Raw genomic sequence first — 22908 nt, 5'->3', positions numbered from 1 at the left:
CTCCCTCCCTGCACATGTTAGTGAGATTGGTAGTGATACTTTCCTATATGGAATAGCCTTATTTGAACTTTTTCCTTCCAGTAATGGATTTTAAGTTGAGCATCATTCAGGTAATGTTGTTGCTGGCTTTTTAGTTATGGAATTCAGTGCTTCCCATCTTGCTTCTTTTATACTTTCTGAAAATTTCTCTGATATTTTAATGATACAAAGAAATGGAACCATATCCCAGAGCCATCCACAGGAATTGTGTTTTGGCTGGTGAGAGCAAACAGGTGGGCAAGTTTTTAATGGCCTTTGTCAGGCCCTCACTTCCTCTGCCTCCATGAAATGATCTCTTCCTTCCTCCCTCACCAAAAGACCTTGCTATTTTATATTTGTATCAGTGATCTATTGTTGCACAACAGACCACTTAGAAATTAGTGGTTTTAAACAACTATGTTATTGCTTAAAGATTCTCTGGGTTGGAAATTTGGGCAGGGCTCCATTGGGGTAGCTCATCTCTGCTGTCCCTGGTAATTGCTGAGGCAACCATGGCTGGAAGATACAAAATGGCTTCTCTCATATCTGGTATCTTAGTTGAGGATTTGGGCTGGAGTCTGGCTGAGTCTGTCTCTATCTCTCTCATCCTCTCCCTATGGCCTCTCTAGTAAATTGTATTGTTTTAGGTGGCAGATGGTTTCTAAGTTAGTGAAAGCCAAAGGTACCAGACTTCTGAAGAACCTAGGGGTGTAACTAGCATGGAGTCACTTTTCTTACGCTTTATTGTTAGTTGTTGACTGAGACATTATCTTTTCCAATGCCTTCCTTATTTCTGTCACCTGCTTGTTTGGACCTGTTAAGGTTTCTCAAGTAAAATAGTTAAAACTTCAGTAGTTGCTTCTGTATTGTATATGCAGAGAGGAAACTGGAGCACAGAGAAGAGAGATAGTTTGTTAGATGTTGTCAATGAGTGTGCAGAGAGCAAAGGCCAGGATTTTCACTGAGCCTTCAATAACTGACTGCAGGCACCCAAGATCAAGGGATAGTAAGGTTTCTATAATAACTTTCTTAATTTCATTCATGGAAATTTACCACGACTTTTTGTGTGTGTGTGTGATAGTGGGATTGAACCCAAAGGCACTCTACCTCCAAGCTACACTCCAGCCCTATATTTTATCCTTTATTTTGAAATAGGGTCTCACTGTGCTGTAGAAGACTTCACTAAGTAGCTGAGGCTGGCCATGAACCTGTGACCCTCTTGTCTCAGCCTCTCAAATACTGGAATCACAATCATGCATCACCATGCCCAACTTTACCATAACTTATAAAAAGCTATGATGGCCATGGCTGGGGCATAACAGGCCAAGGTCTGTAGCACAGTTCTTCTGACCAGCAGAGAGGACAGCTGCTTGAAGATGCATTAGAAATGGAGTCCTGCTGTTCCTCCTCAAGGATTTATGGGGAAGCTCTAGCAAGCAATCCCAAAAGAATATGTGTTCAAAGGTTTGAAGGAAACATCAGGTCAACAGCCAGCAGACTCACAGAAGCATTTGGCTTATTAAAATATGTAGTGGTGTCTTAAAATCCAAGGTCACAAAGAAAGAGAAAGAGGAAATATTTCCCAGTCTATAAATGGAATGATAATAGATACTGCTTAGTCTAATGGATGGTTGTGAGCATTTAATGAAATGACACAGAGATAGTGATTATCATGCAGTGGGCACATAGGAAGGATTCAGCAAATATTAGCTATTATGTGTAATGATTTATTTATTCTTATTTCTGGTTTGGAATATTGCTACTTTTGAAAAACTAGGGCAAATTTAACTTGATGTCACTGCCCAGACATAAATTGGCGGTGGAAAGCTCTGAGACTCATTGCCCAGATAACCTACTTTGAAGTGTGTTTACTCACACTGTCAGTACATATAGTTTATACAGGACAAAACTCCAGTGTAACATCCAAAAGTTTAGTTTACCTCACACAGAGACTGAGTCTGTCTTCACTCTGACAATATCTCTCCAAGAAAGTATGGTAACACAGCATGATTCTACATGGAGATCTCTAGCCTCTCCTTGACCCCTCTCCTTTTCTTTTAATTTTTCTCTAAATATATTTTCTATAAAGCTGTTGCTAGTTATAATCTGACCAGAAAGAGGCAGGCATTGATACTCATCTTTCAGATTCACCCAAATCTGTGAGATGCTCATCTGTATTATAAGAGTATGTTTTCTGTCACCTATCAGTAAAATGTTGGATTGTTTCTTTAAAAACTATGCAACTGAATATAAACACCTCAAGTGCATTTAAACCATCTTACATTTCTTCATAACATTTACATACTTAGTTCTAAGGGGCATGTTTTTCATATTTTAATATTCTTGTAATTGAGATGCCTGTCACGATTAGTAGAGACTTAGATTCAACAAAATGTTAGTTATCCATGCCGGGCGTGGTGGCGCACGCTTGTAATCCCCGCGCTTGGGAGGCAGAGACAGGAGGATCGCGCAGGTTCGAAGCCAGCCCCGCGCGCTGGCTTAGGAGACCCTGTTTCCAAGTAAAAATGTAAAAATAGGTATGGGAGTGTAGCCCGGAGGTAGAAGGGCTTCCAGGAACCCCAGTACTACCAAAAAAAAAAAATGTTAGTTATCCAATTTAGGATTAGTGTGTTAAGGCCATCAATTCATACTCCATTGACTCACAACATAGAATGAAGATGAATTTAGATAGCTAAAATATAGTTGTTTAACAAATTATTCATGATTTCTTATCTTAAGTAAAATGAGAAGTTATTAGAAAAGATGCAGGATAAAGTATAAAAAGAATTTTAATGGGTTCATTTAACTCTCAAAGATATCTGTGATTCAGAATCAAAATGACATTTAAACAATTGCAATGCAGAAATAAAAAATTTTAAAAGGACATTGAATTTTCATTCAGGCTGTAATAGCATTTAGATAATTATCAGTTGATATGTAAAGCAATGGAAAGCTGTATGTTCTATGCTCTCTTTAAATACATTTTCTACCTGTTCAGAATTACCAAGTATAATTTGCAAAGGCTGAATATCTTCTTGTGGATTCACTTTAGCTATAAGAGGAAACACAACCCAGTGTAGAATTGACATCTCATTTTTTTCTAGTCCTCCTTATCTAGCCCTCTTGAGTGTGAGGGGACAGAACTTCAACTACCAGATAGAGACTAGTATGGGAAATTTGGGAGGCTTTTGGAGGGCCATAACCAATGTAAAACTTCTTCTCAGAACACAAAACCACAGGTGTGGTTCAGTGGATGTTGAAGGGGAGAGTGCCCGGAAAGACCATTGATTATTTTAAGATATGGAGCTATCATAGGACTAGACATAGCATGAGGAGAGGTAGATTGGGCCAGTGATGAGTGCTCTGATTTGGGTTATAATTCACACTGCCACTATCTACAGAAATATTAAGTAAATCACCTAAAGCTTTCTGAGTTTTAGTTTGCACATCTGTAAAATGAGAGTTGGGTGGCTCCTTTATACCTCTGTAGTATTCACTTTTACTTCCCAGTGACACAACACTTCTAATAGACAGTAAACTCTTTGATAAGTTGGAAGAACTCATATGCCTCTGATCCTAGAAGTTGGGATGAAACCTTGGTAAGGTAGGCACTTGTGAAAGATATGTTGCCTTGAGCTGAATCAAAGTAGATGATAGCTTGGGTCCCTTTCTCTAGTATTCTATGATGTTGTCTTTGTAGTAGGAGAAATTCACTAACACTGAACACCTCTAGCTTCAGCTGGGGAACTGTGGTGTTGCCAAGTCAGTAGGTGGACTTCGGAAGTATGGAGAGGATGGAGCTGTAAGTAATGCATTATCCCACAGAGCACTTAGCAAGGCCAGAAGATTGCAGATTTAGTTTTGTGCATGTGAGTACTCAAACAATACTCAAAACTCAGCAGGAAAGAAAGGGCAATGGAAGGAGAGAAGAAAAATACAGAGAGTGAACAAGCTCTTCGAAAATGGGGAACACCTAGAGGTCTTAGTATGTCAAAGAATTTGGAAAGATATTTCTTGACTGTGAGACTGTTTTGGTTATATATTCAGATTTGGAACCTCCTAGAATCAAGTGTCCAAGTGTGAAGGAACGCATTGCTGAACCCAATAAGCTGACGGTTCGAGTAACCTGGGAGACTCCAGAAGGAAGAGATACAGCTGATGGCATTCTTACTGAGTATGTGAAATCTGGCAGCTGGCATGAGGCGTGCGCTCTCTCTCTCTCCTCTATCTCTCCTCTCTCCCCTCTCCCCTCTCCCCTCTCTCTCCTCTCTTTCCTTTCTCTCTCCCTCTCTCCCTCTCCCTCTCCCTCTCCCTCTCCCTCTCCCCTTCCCCCTCCCCCTCCCCCTCTCTCTCCCTCTCCCTCTCCCTCTCCCTCTCTGCATTGGGGATGGAACTCAGTGCTTTGTGCATGCCAGGCAAGTGTTCAAGTGTTCTCGTACTGAACTACCTCCTAGCTCATGTTTCCTCTTTTATGTGACACATTTTTTGACCCAGAGTTTATCTATGTTGGTCTATTTAGCTTTTCAGCGTCCTTCTTTTGATTTCCGTCTCACATACTGTATATTTTCTTATGTATTTGTTTAATGCCTATTTCCACTACAATATAGTCATTGTCATATCCTAAAAGGCCAGAAGGGTGCCTGGAACATAATGAATACTCAGTAAATATGTATTGAAGAAAGGAAGGGAAGTAAGAAGGGACAGAGAAAAGAAGAAGAGAAACAGAAGGAAAAGAAAGAATGCAGCTGAATAAAAACACTTCTATTGTCTATCCAGAGAGCTCCAATCATGTCCCAGGGCTTTATTAAGCCATTATCTCTGGAAAGCCTTCTGTGTCCGCTAGGGGCCTAGACAGGTTCTTCCTCCCATTTGGTCTCTATGAGTACAGTTCAGTATAGAACTCTTCTACTCCTTTGTTTGTTTGTTTGTTTGTTTATTTGTTTTCAGCTGTGCCTGTTACTTTCAGAGCATTTAATTTTAATTTATTTTAAACTTTTAAGTAAATAATATTTTATCTTATTTTTATAATTTACTGATACATTGCAATTATGCATCATAATAAAATTCTATATGTTAAAACATGCATATGTTAAAACAACTTTTTCTTTATTTCCCTTCATATCCCACCATGCTTCTTTTTCCTCCCTCTCCAAATGAGTTTGGGATATTGGTAAAAATACATTTACATATTGCTATATTATTATTTGAACTTTGACCACACCAAATATTGCAGAAACTTACAAATAAAGCAAACGTGTCCTGTCTTTTTTTTCATCTAAACCCCATTCTTTAGAACCCATTACATTAATAATTTTATGCTCCTCTGAGATGCTTTTAGAAATGGGTGGTTTCACCAGGTATGGTGACACATGCTTGTAATCCCCGCTCTTGGAAGGCTGAGACAGGAGGATCGCACAGGTTCTAAGCCAGCCTCAGCTACTGAGTGAGGCTCTCAGCAACTTAGTGAGACCCTGTTTCCAAATAAAATATGAAATAGGTCTGGGAGTATAGCCTATACCCCCACTACCACCAAAGAAGAAAGAAAGAAAGAAAGAAAGAAAGAAAGAAAGAAAGAAAGAAAGAAAGAAAGAGATAGGTGGTTTCAGCTGGGTATGGTGGCACATGCCTATAATTCCACTACTTGGGAGGCTGTGACAGGAGGATCGATAACAGGTTTGAGAGTAGCCTCATCAACTTGGTGACGCCCTCAGTAACTTAGTGAGATCTGTCAAAAATCAATCAGTAATCCAAACATGAGAAGGAGGGAGGTGGGAGGGAACTGGATGGGAATTGGGTAAGGGCTAAATGAGTGATAGATATATGCATGTATGCTTCTACCATCTTGTACTTTATTAAGATGTATGACTACAATGCACCAGTAAGTAAATAAATAAATAAATAAATAAATAAATAAATAAAATAGGGTTGAGAGTGTGGTTCAAATGAGAACATCCCTGAGTTCAACTCTCAGTACCACAAAAAAATAAGGAAATGGGTGGTTCCTTTTGGTGAAGTTTAGCATGTGTTGTTCTAATCTGCTCTTTGGGCCTGTACCCTGGAAGCTTGTTCTCTGGAGGCCACTACTTCATGTCAGCATTCTTACATTTACGTATTAAAGTTCATGGCCCAACAGACTTTCCAATAGAGTTTCCTTTTATGGAAAAAATGATGCCTCCAACTTATCCCCTAGTGAACCATAAAACAGGGACACTTTCTAGAATCTTATTGATCTTGGTTGTGCAAGACATTGTTATACAGTTATCAACAATAGCAAAACATCTACCAAGAGTCAAGACTCTCACTCCTAGCAGGACGTTTTGTTCCTACAAACTGATAATCTTCCCCTAGTGCATCATCTAATTTAAGTAACAGTATTAGTTGTGTTTCTCATTATAACTTCTCAAAGATAAAGTTTTAAAAGATGAAGATATTATCTTTAAATATAAAGATATTACAGGCATGTGCTGTGCATAGTGGCACATGCCTAAAATATCAGCTACTTGGGAGGCTGAGGCAGGGGATCAAGATTTTGAGGCCAGACTGGGTGACTCAGCAAGACCCTGTCTAAACTTTTTTTGTTTTTTGTCTTGTACACTTGTCATAGATCCTTTAGGAGAAACTTTAGATGATTAGGAGTTAAAAGTAATCCACGACACATGTGTACATGCACACACGCATACACACACACACACAAAAAAAAAATTGTAAGTCATAGTTAACATAATCGGGGATTGATCTTTGACTCTTCAGGGTCTAGAATGATGCCCAGCCCTGTTCCCAGCAAATAGTGGGTTCTTAAATTTTTGCAACTGTGCTTGTGGTTGAAATCCTATATAATAAACACATAGTATTAAGACACCACATGTCCCCATTTATCTAAAAGTTTTGCAAAGATATTCACCCTGGGATTTTTGTGGGTAACCTGTGTATTATGATGAGAAATGTGACATTTTAAAAGAGCACCTTAGTAACCCCATGCTCTTCTGTTCAGCATAGCTGTCTGCCTCCCGTCTTCCACAGCCCAGAGCCTACGTAAGCTTGGAGCAGGCTGCCCTAGGGAAGGCGCATGAACAAAATGAAGAGTTGAGACAAGGCGGTCTCATTCCCTTTTCAGCTTTTACTTGGCTTCTTGCTTCTCTGGCATTTCTCCTGTGATCCCTTTCTTCCCCCAAAACAGAGAAGTCACCTTGCCTGCCTATGTATAAGGCTTTTCTCAGTGGTCTATTATGAACAAATATTATCATAATTTCAAAGTCTGTAGAAAGAAGGAAAATTATCTGTATATTGAACAACAAACAAACATTAGCTGGCATTTTATTATATTGTACCTATTGGTGTTCTTTTTTATTTTTGTGGATTTATTTAAGCACACATGCAAAAAGCATGCTTGTGAGGTGTCTATTCAACACATAGTTAAGAGTAAAAGTACTGGAATCACCTTAGCTATGTGATCTTGTGGAAGCTTTCTAATCTTTTGGTGCCTCAACTTCCTCATTTATGAAATATGACTATTATCTACCTAAGAGCGATTTTGTGAGCATTTAATAAACTAATATATGTAAAATATCTTAGAACCATGCATAACATACATAAGATTTGTGTAAGTACAAAGAAAATTTATTGTTATTATTATTATATTATTAGGATAATCGAAGACTAACAGATACTTTACCTTTTGCTCTGGAAAGTTCTCCACTGGCCCAGATAAAAAAGAGCAAAGAAAGTTCTAGTGACCCCTGCATGCTCAAATTGCCAATGACTGCTTTGACTATATGCTTAAATGATTTTCCTTACAAAAAAGTTCACTTGTCTTCCCAACATGGAGGCAATTCAGGTCTGCCTTGAATTGAAATTGGAGGAAGATTTGAGTCCCCATCATCTGTTGTACCTTCCAGCAAGGAAAAATAATCTAAACTTTCCAATAGTTGGGGACTTCCACTTTAAAGTTCCAAACTGCTATTTTGAAACAAAGGAAAACTCAGGAGATTTTCTTTTTCAATAAATCTTTCTTGTATGGTTGGAAATGTAGCTCAGTAATAGGACATTTGCTTAGCATGTGTGAGGCCCTGGGCTCAATTCCCAGTACAAAACAAAACAAGCTAGGCTTGGTGGTGCACACTTGTAATCCTAGTACTTGGGGAGGCTGAAACAGGAAGATCGCAGGTTTGTTGCCAGCCTCAGTAACTTGTAAGGCTCTCTGTAACTTAGTGAGACCCTGTTTCAAAATAAGGAATAAAAAATCTGGCTGAAAGTGGAGCTCAGAGGTAGAATGTTCCTGGGTTCTCTCCTTGGTACTCCCACACACACTACACAAAACAAAAACGAAAAAAAAAACAAGAAATCTTATTGTTTTCACTAGCTGAGACTAAAACTCATTAACATTCTGTCTCGGCCTAGTATTTCCAAGTACAGGTGTGTGCCACCAGGCCTGGCTAAGAAATCTTTGCTCTGGTTAAAATGGATCCTGAATGATCCCATTATGCAAAGTGAGGCTTCAACAAATGCATTCTAGGGCCATAAGGATCATCTTTGGTGTTTGTGTTTTTCTTTTCTCAGTGTTATTCTAAAAGGCCTCCCTCCAGGTTCAAATTTTCCAGAAGGGGACCACAAGATCCAATACACAGTCTATGACAGAGCTGAGAACAAGGGCACATGCAAATTTCGAGTTAAAGTAAGAGGTAAGAGTACTACTGATGGAGAGGCTGCAGTGGCGCAGTCTACGGGCCTTTCTCCTCTCTATAGAAAAGCAACGGAAAAAGGGAAGCAGGACCTCAAGCATGAACTCCCTGAGTGCCCACCAGAGCACGGATACTTGGCAGTTTTGAATTCGAATTTGCCTCTGATGAAGCTGGGGGAAGTGTCCCATCCTAATGCCTGGATTTCACTGCTATGGTTTAGTACTGGTGGATTATTTAAGAAATTCCATGGGACTAGAATGACATGATTTCATAGTTGGCTGCTCCAGCATAATATTTCTTGATAACTTTTTTATTCCTGGGGATGAGTGACTAGCTAAAGCCCGCAAGTGCTTCTAGTTAGGGTGGTTAGGAGTCTCCTAGTTTGGACTACTAGGAGATCATGTTTCTTTTTGTCTAAACAAAAAAAGTTTTTTTAATGCCTCATAAACAATTAGCTAATTACTAATTGTATTTGCCCTTCTGGGATTAGCCTTCTCATCTATAACACAAGGAGCTAAACTGATTGATTTCAGTGTCATTGGTATGGATGGTGACCAGTCCAAGACGCACTCACTGACCAAATAGCTCTCCCTGCTCCTCACTCATTTCATGGGCCAATGTGGAGGCCTCATTGCAAAGCTGGGGTCTCCGAGTCCTCATGTTCCCCGATTACCCTATGGAAGGGTGATTTAGCACTGACACTCCTCTGGGCTTGTGTCCTTACAGTGAGAAGATGTGGCAAACTCAATGCTCCAGAGAATGGTTACATGAAGTGTTCTAGTGATGGTGACAATTATGGAGCCACATGTGAGTTCTCTTGTATTGGCGGCTATGAGCTCCAAGGTAGCCCTGCCCGAGTGTGTCAATCCAACCTGGCTTGGTCTGGCACGGAGCCCACCTGTGCAGGTATGTGTGCAGCCTTCTCTCCAGAGAGCAAAAGAATTTGAAGACCTCTTTATTGTAGATTCCAGTGAAGGAAAAGAGGGTTTCATTCTATGTACTTTGTAAAGTTCCTCACTGCCCTTTGGATCTGAGTAGGTGAATATATTCCCTAAATTCTTGCTACAACTCATCTCACCTGTCCTTCTCTTTTGCTGCTGCTTGTCCTCTGGTTTTCTTTTTATGTCTTTTAAGGAAGAAGCTGGATGTGGGAACCTAGGACCAGCCTTTGGTGACATGATGAAGCAGCAGAATCTGCCCTAGTTATCCTTGTTCCTCTCTTCCACAAATGTGGGGATCTTGTTTACAAAGCCAGAATGCTCTTGTGTATGTACAATATAAAGCCTGTGTGGCTGCACTGACTTAAATTCACGGAGAACTTGAGCATTTAGATTTTTTCCCACTTTTTAAAATAAGGAAAACAGTGCCTCACCTAGTTCTTTTGTTGAAAGGGATTAAATGAGGTCATCTATTGAAAAGTAGAATAAAGCAGTGCCTGGCACAGGGTAAGCCCTCAATACATGTCAGCTACTCTTACTGGCTGGATAAAAATAATAGCATGAAATCTGGACTACCTAGAAAACTCTAGACATATCTCTGTGTTTATGTACTTCTCTTTTTTTCTCATTTCTTTGGTACCTTTTCATCTTTACCCACTTTCTTTAATCCCAGCTCTCCAGAGTCAGATGGGAGATGTATACACCATCAACTAAGTGCCCAAGGCTCTTCAGTTTTGTACATTAAGGTAGAAAGAACATATTTGTCCTCCAACATCATGCCCATCATGCTGACATTAAAGCCTGGCATATGACATCTAATGAGTTAATAGGCCTGTGTGGTCCAATATGGTAGCTACTAGCCATATGTATCTATTAAGCCCTTGAAATAAGGCTAATCTGAATTATAATGTGTTATGAATGTGAAAAACATACTGATTTCAAAATTTTAGTACAAAAACAGTATTAAGTATCCCTACTTTTTTTTAATCAGGTACCTGTTGAAATTAAGTATTCTGGATATACTGGGTTTAACAAAAATATAAATATACCATAAAGTTATTTTCACTTATTTCTTTGTAATTTGTAATGAGACTACCAGGAAATTTAAAATGACATTATGGTTTCCATTATATTTCTATTGGCCATGGCTGTGGTAGACTCTGAGCCCCTGAGGGGAGGACGGAGTAAGAACTCTTTATCACTTAGTAAAATAAGCTAATGCCTGGCACGGAGGTTTGCACATTGCAGGCACTCACTGTATGATGGCTGAATGAATGCATGTGGAAATTAACAAATAATGCAAAAATCTTCAGCTGAGATATGAGTATCAAGATTATAAACCATACATGAAATTTCCTTGTTTTTCTTGTATTATTTCTTCTCCAGGGCCAGACTTATTTGCTGACTTATATGTTAGGCATTCTTAATTAATCCTGGATGGACAATCAGCTTGAGATTGGGCACCATTTATTTGCTTAAATGGCAGACCTATTATTAATCAGTCTTGTCTCATGTCCTCTATGCTCACGTTGCTTGCTATGGGTCTCTTTGTGTGCCATATTTCTATGTCTCTCTTGTACCAAAGAGTCAGACTTCAGGGATTCTGAGCTATTCCAAAGCCATGAAAAATATTGCTTATCCTTTCACTCTTCTGCCTCGCCATATTCTTTTTCCCAGCAGGCACTGTAGTACTTGGCCCATATACCTCTGACATTCCCATGTATGTTCACAAGCTACTTACTGCGGCTGTCTATCTCTCTCTGTCAGGGCTTTATCTTGACTGTGAGAGCATTATGTGCTCATGCACAAAGTCCACCTGGAAGTGACAGAGAATTTGTGCCTCCCTGAAGCAGCCAAGAAACAATGATAGAGTAGTTGATGTATAAATGCATCAGTTATTTCATTTCCTCTAGTGAGATAACTCTGAAGTCTGCAATGCACTGCCTTTCAGAGTCACCCAGTGGGATTGAACTCCGGATACCTACAGAAATAATTTGCTTGGTAACCTGCTCTGTATTGCTTTCTTTCCTTCCCTGTCCCATTTCCTGAAGTAGCCTGAATAACGTTCCTTCAAGTTATCTACATCATAATCCCCCGAAGTTGTGAATATATGATCTTACATGGAAAAAGGAATAGGGCAGGTGTGATTTAGTTACAGATTTTGAAGTGAGAATAGTATCTTGGGTCCATTGCAAGGGTCCTCTTGTAAGGCAGCCAAAACTGCTGAAAAGGTCATAGAGAGATGATGAAAGAGAAGGCAGAGGGTAGACAGAATTGAAAATACCACACTATCGCCTTTGCAGATGCAGGAAGGGACCATGAACCAAGGAAAGGTGGCCTCTAAATTTTGAAAAAGACAAGGAAACATATTCTCCCCTAGAACACAACAACCTGCTGACCACTCACCTTGATTTTAGCCGAGTGAAACCCATTTCAAATTTCTAACCTCTAGTACTGAAGAGAATGGAATTGTGTTATATTAAGCCACTAAGTTTAAGGTAATTTGTTATAGCAGCAAAAGGAAACTAATGCATTTTCCCATTTCTTCACTTGTACTTCTTGGGATCACCTTCCAGGTAAACTTATACTTGAATCCTTATCTCCGGGTCTTCTTCTTACACATGTGACTGTATTACCCTTGGCTATGTCAAGCAAAAACACACATAATATTTCTGACCCATGTGGTCATTTCTCTTTATAGCCATGAATGTCAATGTGGGCGTCCGAACAGCTGCTGCACTTCTGGATCAGTTTTATGAGAAAAGAAGACTTCTCATTGTGTCCACACCCACAGCCCGAAACCTCCTCTACCGGCTACAACTGGGGATGCTTCAGGTGAGTCTTTGAGGAAGGTGAGAAGGAGGTCCTAGCAGGAAAAGCCCAGAAATTTCACTAAAAGAAAAGACAAGGTTCACTGCCTAGTCCATTTAGAGTGAGTTTCAGGAGCCAGTGCTTTAGAGCAACCCATTCATCTCTGGTGCTGGAACATAACCTGATTAACATTGACTCTCCCGAGCTAACCCAATTGCTTTCCAACTAATGAGGTTTGTCTGTTTTCACTAATAAGCTTAATTGACATACTGTCCAGGCCTTGGAACAATTGTTCTTGTTGAATCTATATAGGATATGCTTCAGCCAAAGGCAGTCAATTAGCATCTGCCCAGAAAGCTGGTCCAGGAGATTAGGGAAGTCCAGGAGACCTTAAGCTCTACATCCTTCCCCAAGGAATTTCAACAATTCTCAAAGCTTCTCAGAGAGTGACATAGTTTCTCAGAAGAGTGATTGACAACATGTGATCTATGAACCACCTGGGAGGTTATTGGAAAGACAAAGTCTCAGACCTCACCTCAGTCATACTGTATCAGAAGTTATATTTTAATAAGGTGCCCAAGTGATATATAAGTATTATAAACTTTCAAGAACCTATATTCAGGAAATATGTTTCTCTGAGTTGTTTGAATTTTGTGGGTACTACATGAAATAACCAGAATCTTGGACTTGGAGTAGGTGTGTTGGGCTAGAACCTATAAGGAACAAAGAAGAAGATGATAGATGTTCAACATGAGGCTGGATTGTGGTAAGAATGACCATTCTGACAAAATGGTAAAGAAACAGGATATAAGCTATGTCATGGACACAGTGGTGCTTCATGTATTTTTTGAGAATATTTCACTTGTTACTGCAACTAGAACTGAGTGTTTAGAATAATCTTGGTATAATCAAAGCTACAACTTGTCATTCATGATGGGATTAATAAAATTAATAAGTTTTTATTCACTATTCTATGTACTTGATGGACTGCCCATGAGCTCTGAAGAGCCATATGAAACATTTTTGTGCTCATTTGATAAGGACTAACTTTATTGCATTTCTATTCTTAGTCCTGCTACCTTACCTCTCCCTGCACTTCTTTGTCTCAGTTAGGGGCTTACTCTTAGTGAAACACAAGCTTACACTTCTCTATTTTGTGGGGTATTGGCATTATGACCTGTTTCATGATCATACATTCCATGGCCTCTTCTAATTCCATAGGAAACAGAATAAGCCAAACAACTTGTTTTTCCTCTACAACATCAAACTATAGCCCATAGGCCAAATTTGGCCCCTTATTAGTTTTTGTGAATTAAATCTTATTGCATTCAGTCACATCAATTCATTTGTGCATTGCTTATGACTGATTTTGCACTATAATGACAGAGTTTTGAATTCTTAAGATAGAGGCCATATGGCCTCTAGAAGCCTAAAATAATTACTCTCTCATTGCAGAAAATATTTGCTACCCTTTACCCTTGTCTATCCCTATTCATTTCAGATACTGGATAAATTCTGAAGCAACTAATTGGATCTAATATTTTGGTGTGGTTTTTTCTTAGTACTGGGGACTGAGTCAAGGGAGCATTTTACTTCCAAGCTACACCACAAGCCCTTTTTATTTATTTTAAACAGTCTCACTAAGTTGCTGAGCCTGACCTTGAATCTGAGACCCGCCTTTCTCAGCCTCCACATCTCAGTCTCAGCCTCCCAAGTACTGGGATTAGATGTGTGCACCACCATGTCTAGCTTGGATCTAATATTTTCAATCAAGATGTTTTTATATATGTCTTTCTCTCCTAGCATACTTAATATTTGCATTTAAACCAAAGCCCTCAAGAAAGGGTTTATTGGCTTAGGCATTTCAATTAGAATAATAGAAGAGTATTATTTCTAACTTTCCTAATAATTCTGTCACTCCATATAGGGATGTTTTAGTGGAACTATGGCAACAGTCATTTTGATTCTCAATAATTTAGGACATTTTTCTATTTATCCAGATTCATCTTATTCATTGTATGTTAATTTCTTGTTTCTTATTGACATTGATGCTCTTGGTGAGTCCTCTTGGTATATGGTTGATTGGGTCATATTCCCAAGACTATTGCCTAGGGCCAGATCAGAGGTCTATAACCTTATATATTTTTCCCCTGGGTTTGGATGCGGGGAGGCACAAGACAGGAGATGTGGAGGATGGAAACAAGGGCAAAGAGTGGGACACTGGAAATATTCTCTCTCCCTGCAAAATGTTAGAATTTTCTGGGGTGGTCTTGGATGCTTTTTAGGAAATTTGACTCATGCAAGGTCTCACCCTGTTTGGAAATACCATAGACTGCCATTTTGCTTAGGTTTCCAAAATCCCTTTGCCAAGCCATCTCTAAATGATCCCTCTCGGAAGGTATTTAGTTTTTATAGCCACTAGCTTAATCCAATTTCTCAGCTGTTTCCAGGGAAGTTTGAAGTGGGCAAATAATATTGCACAAACAGACCATTGTTTGTCAGTCTGCAGTCTAACACAAAGGTCCCTTTCCTTAGCCATACTCATATATACCCTGTTGATTCCCCTCTTTCAGCAAGCACAGTGTGGTCTGGATCTTCGACACATCACGGTGGTGGAGCTGGTGGGTGTGTTCCCAACCCTCATCGGCAGGATAAGAACAAAGATTATGCCTCCAGCCCTAGCTCTGCAGCTCAGGTAGGGGGAAGTTCTGCCCTTCATTTTTTTGTTTGTTCTCTTTTTAATACGTTTGTATTGGTGCATTGTAATCTCATGCTATAATGAAGTTCAGAGTGATAGGGACATACATGCACACCATACTTTGTGAGTCCCCTCCCTCCGGCTCCCAGCCCACTTCCTCCCCTTCCTCGTACATGCTGCCCTTCAATTTGATCCTCTCTGAATGCACTCGTGTTTTATCAGGTTCCCTGATTTCTTTCTATTTGGTATTGAGTTCAGGCAACCTTCAAGGTTTAATTGCTTTTATTCTGGGAGTATTATAACCATACTAATTGGTATGTTGTTACTTGGCCAAGTAAATTATGCAGTAAGTAATTACCAGTGTTCTCTTCTTTCCTTCACCACCCAAATATTTTTGGGGTGTGTGTGTGTGTGTGTGTGTGTGTGTGTGTGTGTGTGTATTGGGTTGAGGAGGCAGATTTGAAAAAAAGGGAGCTAAGCAATCTTTGCTCTTAGAAGGGCAAACATGCAGTTAGCCTTTCCAGGTTTGGCCTTTTTTTCTTCCATGATTCCAGAGCACCAGTCATACTATTTTTTACAAGTATATTTGATTTTTATCACACTTACAAAGTTGGAGTCATAGTATTCAGACTGAGTAATAATAATATGTTAAAGAAGCAGTATTCAACAGCCAAAGGGTAATTTCAGAATAAATCTCTGTTTTTCTTGACCACTGTGAAGTAGATAATTAGGCTAAAGTTCTAATTATCCTTAAAATTTTCCTTTTCAGCCTAACTTTTTCGCTCACATCCTGCAGGGAAGAGTACAGATCTCTGTTCTTAGGTGTTGTACAATTGACTAAGGCTGAGAAGTTGTGATTTTGATCTGATCAGTCTAAAGAAGAAGCAGGAGATGACAGAGGATAAGACATACCTTTATTCCAAATGCAGCAGGCTAGAATATGAGGCCTAGGCCTCTAGTACCTGGGAGGTAGGGGGTGACTACTGAGTATATGTAAGTTTCTCATGAGATTTTTACATATCTGCCTAGCTGCACAGCCAAATATCTCTGTGTCCATGCACCCATTTGTCTGTGCACTGGACTTTCAGTCCAGTTTATATAACAATTCAGAACAAAAGTGGCAACTAGCCAGGGCACAGAGTTACATAAGACAAAAGGGCACCCTCAAGAACATGATAAGCTATTTTTCATAAAACAGTGGCCTTCACCAGAAGGAGGTGAGGAAGTTGAGAGCTCACCACATTTTGACTGTCCCCACATCAGGGTCCCAGTTCTCTCCCTGGCTTTCAGGGTCCCAGATGGCTATATTATCTTGTAGATCAAATTCCAGAACACAAAGTTCCAGGATTTTGCAAAATGGTAAGGAGAGTAAAAACAAACCACACCATATTAGTCAGCTTCATCTTACTATAACATAATACCTGAGGCAATTAACTTATAAAGAGAAAAATGTTTATTTAGCTCATGATTCTGAAGATTCTAGTCTGGGGTCAGATGGCCCCATTTCTTTGGGATTTTGGTGGGAGTGACATATCATAGTGGGAACACATAGAAGAAAAACCTGCTTATATAAAAAGCTAGGACACAGGGAGAGAAAGAGACCACTGTCCCATAATCTTTTGCTAGTGAATACCTCCAAATGACGTAAGAGATTTAAACTAGGTCCCACCTCTTAAAGGGTCAACCACCTCTCAATAGTGCCATCCAAGGTACCAAGCCTATAACATATAGACTTTTGGAAGACTTTCAACATCCAAACTATAGCATATACCCACTCTTATGGCTCACTCCCGGAGTATCACTCATTGCTTGCTCTTCTAGCACATTTGCCATAACAAGTCACTTGTTTACGACTGAACTTTCAAGGGAGGCTGGGAAATTCAATTGTTCTATATTCTCAGGAGGAAAATGAAATGGTATTTGGTAAACACTATAACACTATAATAGAAACATACACTTAACAAAATATGCTATAGTTGGATCTAATAGCTTCTTTCTCTTATTTCTCTATTTTCCAGCTGCCTTTGACCCATTCTGGGTTTGATTCATACTTCTCTGCAACCAAAAGGTGTCTGTTCCATGACTATCAAGGCCAAAAATTCAGCAATCTAGGGATGTGGGAGGGTGGAAAGAATGTGTGAGCTCTCTTTAGTTGAATGACAATGAGAGAAGGTTGAGCACATTCACAAATTTGTGTATTTTTATCCTACTGCATTTGCATCTAGTACCACCAGAGTGTGACACTCAGGTCAATACCAGATGTTTTCCCCAATTTGCTATTTAATGCATCACATACTTCCTGGCACTTCCTTGGTGTTAAGTAAGGTGGATTAAATGACTCTAAATGTGATAGAAACAACCTTACTATTTCCAGGGTATGAGAAGGGCCTTTAAGTGTATTTATAATTACTAATACCTTGAGTTGAAGTCTTCAAAACTCAAGACAAAGGATTGAGCCGATATCTAAAAATCTATAATGAACATACCAAAGTAGCCCTTGTAAAGCTGTTGCTTATTCAGAATTACCTGGTTATTTCCTGTGTCAATGAATTTTTTAGAAACTTATTACAGAATTTGCCAAATGGTCTCCTCTGAATAGTATATACATATATATTCATATATATATATTCATAATACATACATTCATAACATTTTGATATCATTTTAAGTTTGTTTAAACTTGAGAACCAGAAAAATCTGGTTTAAGGGAAAAAATCCCATTATTTAGTTTGTGAATATTGAAGCTATAAACTTTTTAGGATGAGAATGATTTAAGTAAGGAGTAAGTCATTTAAATTAATTATGCAGTAGTTTTCAAACTGAAGCCTGCATAAGATCCCCTGGGAGGGAGGCTCATTGAACCATGTTGTTGGGTTCTACCCCCACAGTTTCAGATTTAGTAAGGCTAGGGTGCGGCCCCCAAATTTTGCATTTCTAGCAAGTTCCCAGGGGTCCATACCATGAGAACAGCTGGTTTAGTGTTTTACCAAAGGTGTCACAGTTTGTATATGTGTAGGGGTGTGTGTGTTTGGTACTGGGGATTGAACCCATGGGCATTCTACCTCTGAGATACACTCCCCAACCCTATATTATTTTTTATTTTAAAGCAGTGTCTCACTAAGTTCTTAGCAGAGGGATTCTCTAAGTTGTTGAGGCTGGTTGCGAACTTTCAATCCTCCTGTCTCAGCTTTTCAAGTACTGTGATTACAAGTATGAGCCACCACACTTGGTTGTGTCAGTTTTGAAATAGAAATTTTTTGCCAAGCAACTTTTAAGAAGAGAGTCAGCTAAAAGATAGTTCAAATAAACATAAAACAGAGGTCATCACTCAGATATGTTCTTTTTATTTTTTTACTCAAATGCATTCTTAATGGATTCCATATCAGGCCACATGCTTCCTTTATCAGATATATCAGTGAGGCACAAATAACTTGGCAGATGGATGCTATCTTCTTTTGCCCTTTGATTTCCAGCTTCAGGTCTAGCACAGAGCAAAGGTAATGAGTTAGAGTTATATGAAGAGTGGAAAACAGGAAAAAAGAGAAGGAGAAACAATGCCTGCATAACCTAAATTTTTCTTTGGCCAGTTAGAACACTCTTTTTCAAATAGCTAGATACCATGACACAACTATTGAAGGGAATCAGCAGAAAGTGGAAGCAGGAAACCTGTTGTACTACCTGTCTTTTTCTGGCCCTCATTTCCTTTTGATCTAGATACATGGGCTAGTTCATACTCCCTAGAGCATGATTTTCTACCAATCCCAAAGATGATAAGGACCAAGTCATGATTTTAATATTCACATTAATCTTTCAGTCTGCCAGAGTGCCCTGGGAAGTTTTCCAGGAAGAACTTAACAATCTGATGACAGATATTTGTGTAACTCAGACACCCTACAGGCACCAGCCCTCATCCTACCAACTGTGAGGTATCTGATCATCCACTGCTGAGACTTCCAGGGTTTATTGGCCCCACTGGGATGCGTTCCTATAGCTGTTGCTACCCTGATGATCCCACAACTCATGTCATCCCATAGCAGTTTTCCCTTTTTATATTCAGTGTCAATCATAGCATGAGGCTTATGTGAGAACTGTGTATAGTAGCCATGGGAGTGGTTTCATACTAGCCTCATCAACACTCAAAACCAAATGCTTTAATGTCCCATTAGACACCCTTTCCCACAGGCTCCAACCAACCCTGTGTTTGGCCCTTCTCTCCCTCAAGATCTTAATTTCCTGAACTTCTATTTTCCTGGAAACCCCATGTGTTAGGTCTTCTCCCAAAAACTTATTGTCCCTCTGTTTAAAGACACAGAGCAAGCCAGGCATGGTGCCGCATACCCATAATCCCAGTACTTGGGAGATTAAGGCAGGGGGATTGCAGGTTTAAGGCCAGCCTCAGGAACTTAATGAGGCCCTCTGCAACTTAATTAGGCTCTGGTTTCCAAATAAAAAATAAAATAGGGCCGAGGGGCATGCAGATGTAGCATGTCCCTGGGTTCAATTCTCAGTACACCCCTTCCTCAAAAAGAGATGCAGAGAAATTTAGCTCTCTATTCCCACCTTACTCTTCTGTTCCTTACTTATCCACACAGTTTATATTAACATATTTAGGATCAGTAGTATGCTCTACTAAGTCATATACTCTCATGCTCTCAGCACCACAAGACACCTGGTGGAGGCAGTGTGATGTTATTTTTCATTTATTTCTAGCCACTAGAAATGGATTAGCAATTTAGCTTCCCACTGAAATAAAATATAAATTATCATTTTCTTCTTTGAAAAACCTCTTAAAAGGCAGAAAAAGTGCAGTCATTTTGTGTTTTATGGAATTATTTAAAAAAAAAACAACTTTGAACCATTTGTATGAGGAGAAACATGTTTCTCTTTAACTCCAGATGGTAACATACATTCTGCCTCACACAAAATCTCAAGATGTCTCAACTGAAAACACACACACACACACACACACACACACACACACACACACGTGACAAAGTGGGTTCATTATCTTATTGGGTTCAATGAAATAATTTTTATTTCTCTGACTTTTCTTATCTGAACATGTTGGTATTGATATAAAACATCTACACAAATTAAATTCTTGCATAGTAGAGTGGAAAGAACCCCAGACGTATGAAACTATGTCAAATTAGTTTTTTGGAATTACTTGGGGTACAAATTATAATTAACAAAGTCAGAATACCTGGGATGAAAACTAAGCTTAGTTCCTTCTAAGTATGCTCTCCTGAGGTGGCCACTGAATAGGACATAATAAAATGTATGGAAAATTATTTCATTCAATTTTATCTAGATCAGGGTTTCTCAGCTTTGATCCTTTCCATATATGGGCTGGATTTGTTAGTCATGGAAGCTCTCTCATGCATTGTAGATGTTTAGCAGCATTTCTGACATCTACCCACTAGATATCACTAGCATCTATACTTCCCATTGTAATGAACAAAAATGTGTCTATAGGTGGCTAAATATCTCTTGGGGGGATGAAAATCATCCCTGTTGACAACCACTGATACATACAGCCCTAGTGTATATAAGGTTATCAAAACTAGTCTAAAAACTTATATTCTCTCCAATTTAATGTACCCCCAAATCTGTTAACCTTGTTTTATATGACTTGAAATATCTATTGACACAGAGCCTCATTGCAGGCCTGAAGTCCTCCTGACCATAATCTGAAGCAGAACCTTTCATGTGTATACCAATTATTTGGGCATCTTTCCAACAATACAATTTCATTTGGCAGGTTTGGGTTAAGATGTGAGAATCTCCTTTTTGAACAATTTCCCATGTGATGCTGCTAGTCCAGCGGGGAGGGGGACCATACTTTGAATAAAAAAGATAGTTCAGGTCCTTCATGATAGCAAGACTTTCTCTCCAGGTGGTGTCACCACAGGGCTCACCAGAACTCTTGGGAGTTGGGGGTTTGACCTCACCTTCTCTTTTCTCTTTTCCCCAGGCTGTTGCTGCGAATCCCACTCTACTCCTTCAGTATGGTGCTAGTGGATAAGCATGGAATGGACAAGGAACGCTACATCTCCCTGGTGACACCTGTGGCCCTTTTCAATCTGATCGATACTTTCCCTCTGAGAAAAGAGGAGATGGTTCTGCAAGCTGAAATGGGCCAGACCTGTAACACCTGATGTGATGTTTCTTTCTCACTGGTGCCTCTTTTCTTTCTACATGGTGCCATGCACATAAGAAGGCCTTAATAATATCCTTGATGTACAGATTTTATTTGTAATTTTAAAAGTCTATTTTATTATGAGCTTTCCTCGCCCTTAAAAATTGGCACAATGCTCACTTTTTTACTTTGAAATGTTTCAAATATATGAATATATTTACTCAGTCTAACTTTCCTTATTCCATCTTGACTAGTTAACATTGTAGAAAAATTATAAACTATGATCATACACATGCTTTCAACATGTTATCCAGTGTAACACATATCTTTCTTCTATTTTGTTGTCCACATAAAACTTTCTTAATAAAATGTTTTGGAGCAAATTTATTACAATTCATTTTGTTGACTGAGCATCAGCCATACTTTTTCAGTGGTTTTAGGACTGTGATTCTTTATGATATTTTAGGAACAGGAATATGTAGTCATGTCAGGAACTCAACTGAACAGAGCTCTCACGTGGCAGAGTAGGCAATGAAAGTAACAAGCCAGAAACGAAAGTTAATTATGTCTCATTCTGCTATATATAAGACAGAGAATAGGAAGAAATGCTCTTATTTCTCTACATTTTGCAGCAATGTAGAAGGTGAACTTGTGAAGGTACTGTGTTCTAAGATTTTCAACACAGTGCTCCTCATAGTGTGATCTTCCTATTGATTTCTGGTCCCTGGATACTTTAGAGCTCCCAAAGAGATAAGGAGTTTGCCCAAGAATTTTAATCAGCAATGTAAATAAAAACATTATTTAGTTCAGCTATTATTTTTTAAATAGCAAGATTTTTCAGTGAAGGAAATAGCACATTGAGTTATATTGTTATGCAAGCTCCATATCTAGTCACGAGCAGCACTCTGCATAGCATTGAGAAAGGTCAGAGGTAAGACACTTGTTTGTTATCTCTATAAAAACAATTAGAGCTGGCTGTGATGATGCATGCTTGTCACAGTACTTGGGAGGCTGATACAGGAGGATCACAGGTCCAAGGCTAGCCTTAGCAACATAGCAAGGCTCTTCACAATTCACTAAGACCTTGTTTCAAAATTAAAAAATAAAAATAGGACTGGGATGTAGCTAAGAGGTAAAATGTCCATTGGGTTCAACCCCAAGTACCATAATAAACAAACATACAAACAATTAGGAGGTTAGAAATTAGGATAGAAAAGCAATAGACGTTCTCAAAGGTATAATAGTTTTTGTTTTGGATAGAGTAGCCTCAGTGGTTCCTGTTATTCTGTAATCTGACAGCCTGTGCAGTTCTGATGGGTAAGTACTGCTGAAGAGTTGGTAAGTCCAAGACAGGCAGCTTAGACTAAGTATTTTAGAAATCAAGGCAGAAATCATCAAGAATACAAGCAACAATAAATGCTGGGAAAGATGTTGTGAAATAGGAACTCTTATACAGTGTTGATGGGATGGAAAATTAGTGTAACCACTGTGGAGATCAATGTGGAGATTCCTTAAAAGACTAGGAAATAAAGCCACTTTACCACCCAATCATATCCCTTTTGGGGGTACTCCCAAAGGCATTGAAATCAAGTTACTATAGGAATGTATGCACTTCCATTTTATAGT

The 22908-nt window shown here is 39.1% G+C and overlaps 1 protein-coding gene across 1 annotated transcript in view; it reads left to right on the top strand.

The window, feature by feature from the left end:
- Positions 1 to 21301, top strand: part of SRPX (sushi repeat containing protein X-linked) — a gene marked incomplete at both ends in the record, with an annotated part of 76060 nt that extends 54759 nt beyond the window's left edge. The window contains 6 exons of the mRNA XM_080718519.1: positions 4066 to 4192; positions 8575 to 8696; positions 9423 to 9602; positions 12336 to 12469; positions 15019 to 15140; positions 21118 to 21301. Of these exons, the coding sequence (XP_080574645.1) occupies positions 4066 to 4192; positions 8575 to 8696; positions 9423 to 9602; positions 12336 to 12469; positions 15019 to 15140; positions 21118 to 21301 (869 nt within the window). The remainder of the gene's footprint in view (positions 1 to 4065; positions 4193 to 8574; positions 8697 to 9422; positions 9603 to 12335; positions 12470 to 15018; positions 15141 to 21117) is intronic.
- Positions 21302 to 22908: the final 1607 nt, after the last annotated feature.

This window comes from Muscardinus avellanarius (genome assembly GCF_963383645.1).
Source record: "Muscardinus avellanarius genome assembly, chromosome: X".
NCBI lineage: Eukaryota > Metazoa > Chordata > Mammalia > Rodentia > Gliridae > Muscardinus > Muscardinus avellanarius.
The sequence above is the reverse complement of the archived record's forward strand: the minus strand, read 5'-3'. Positions and strand labels throughout refer to the sequence as shown.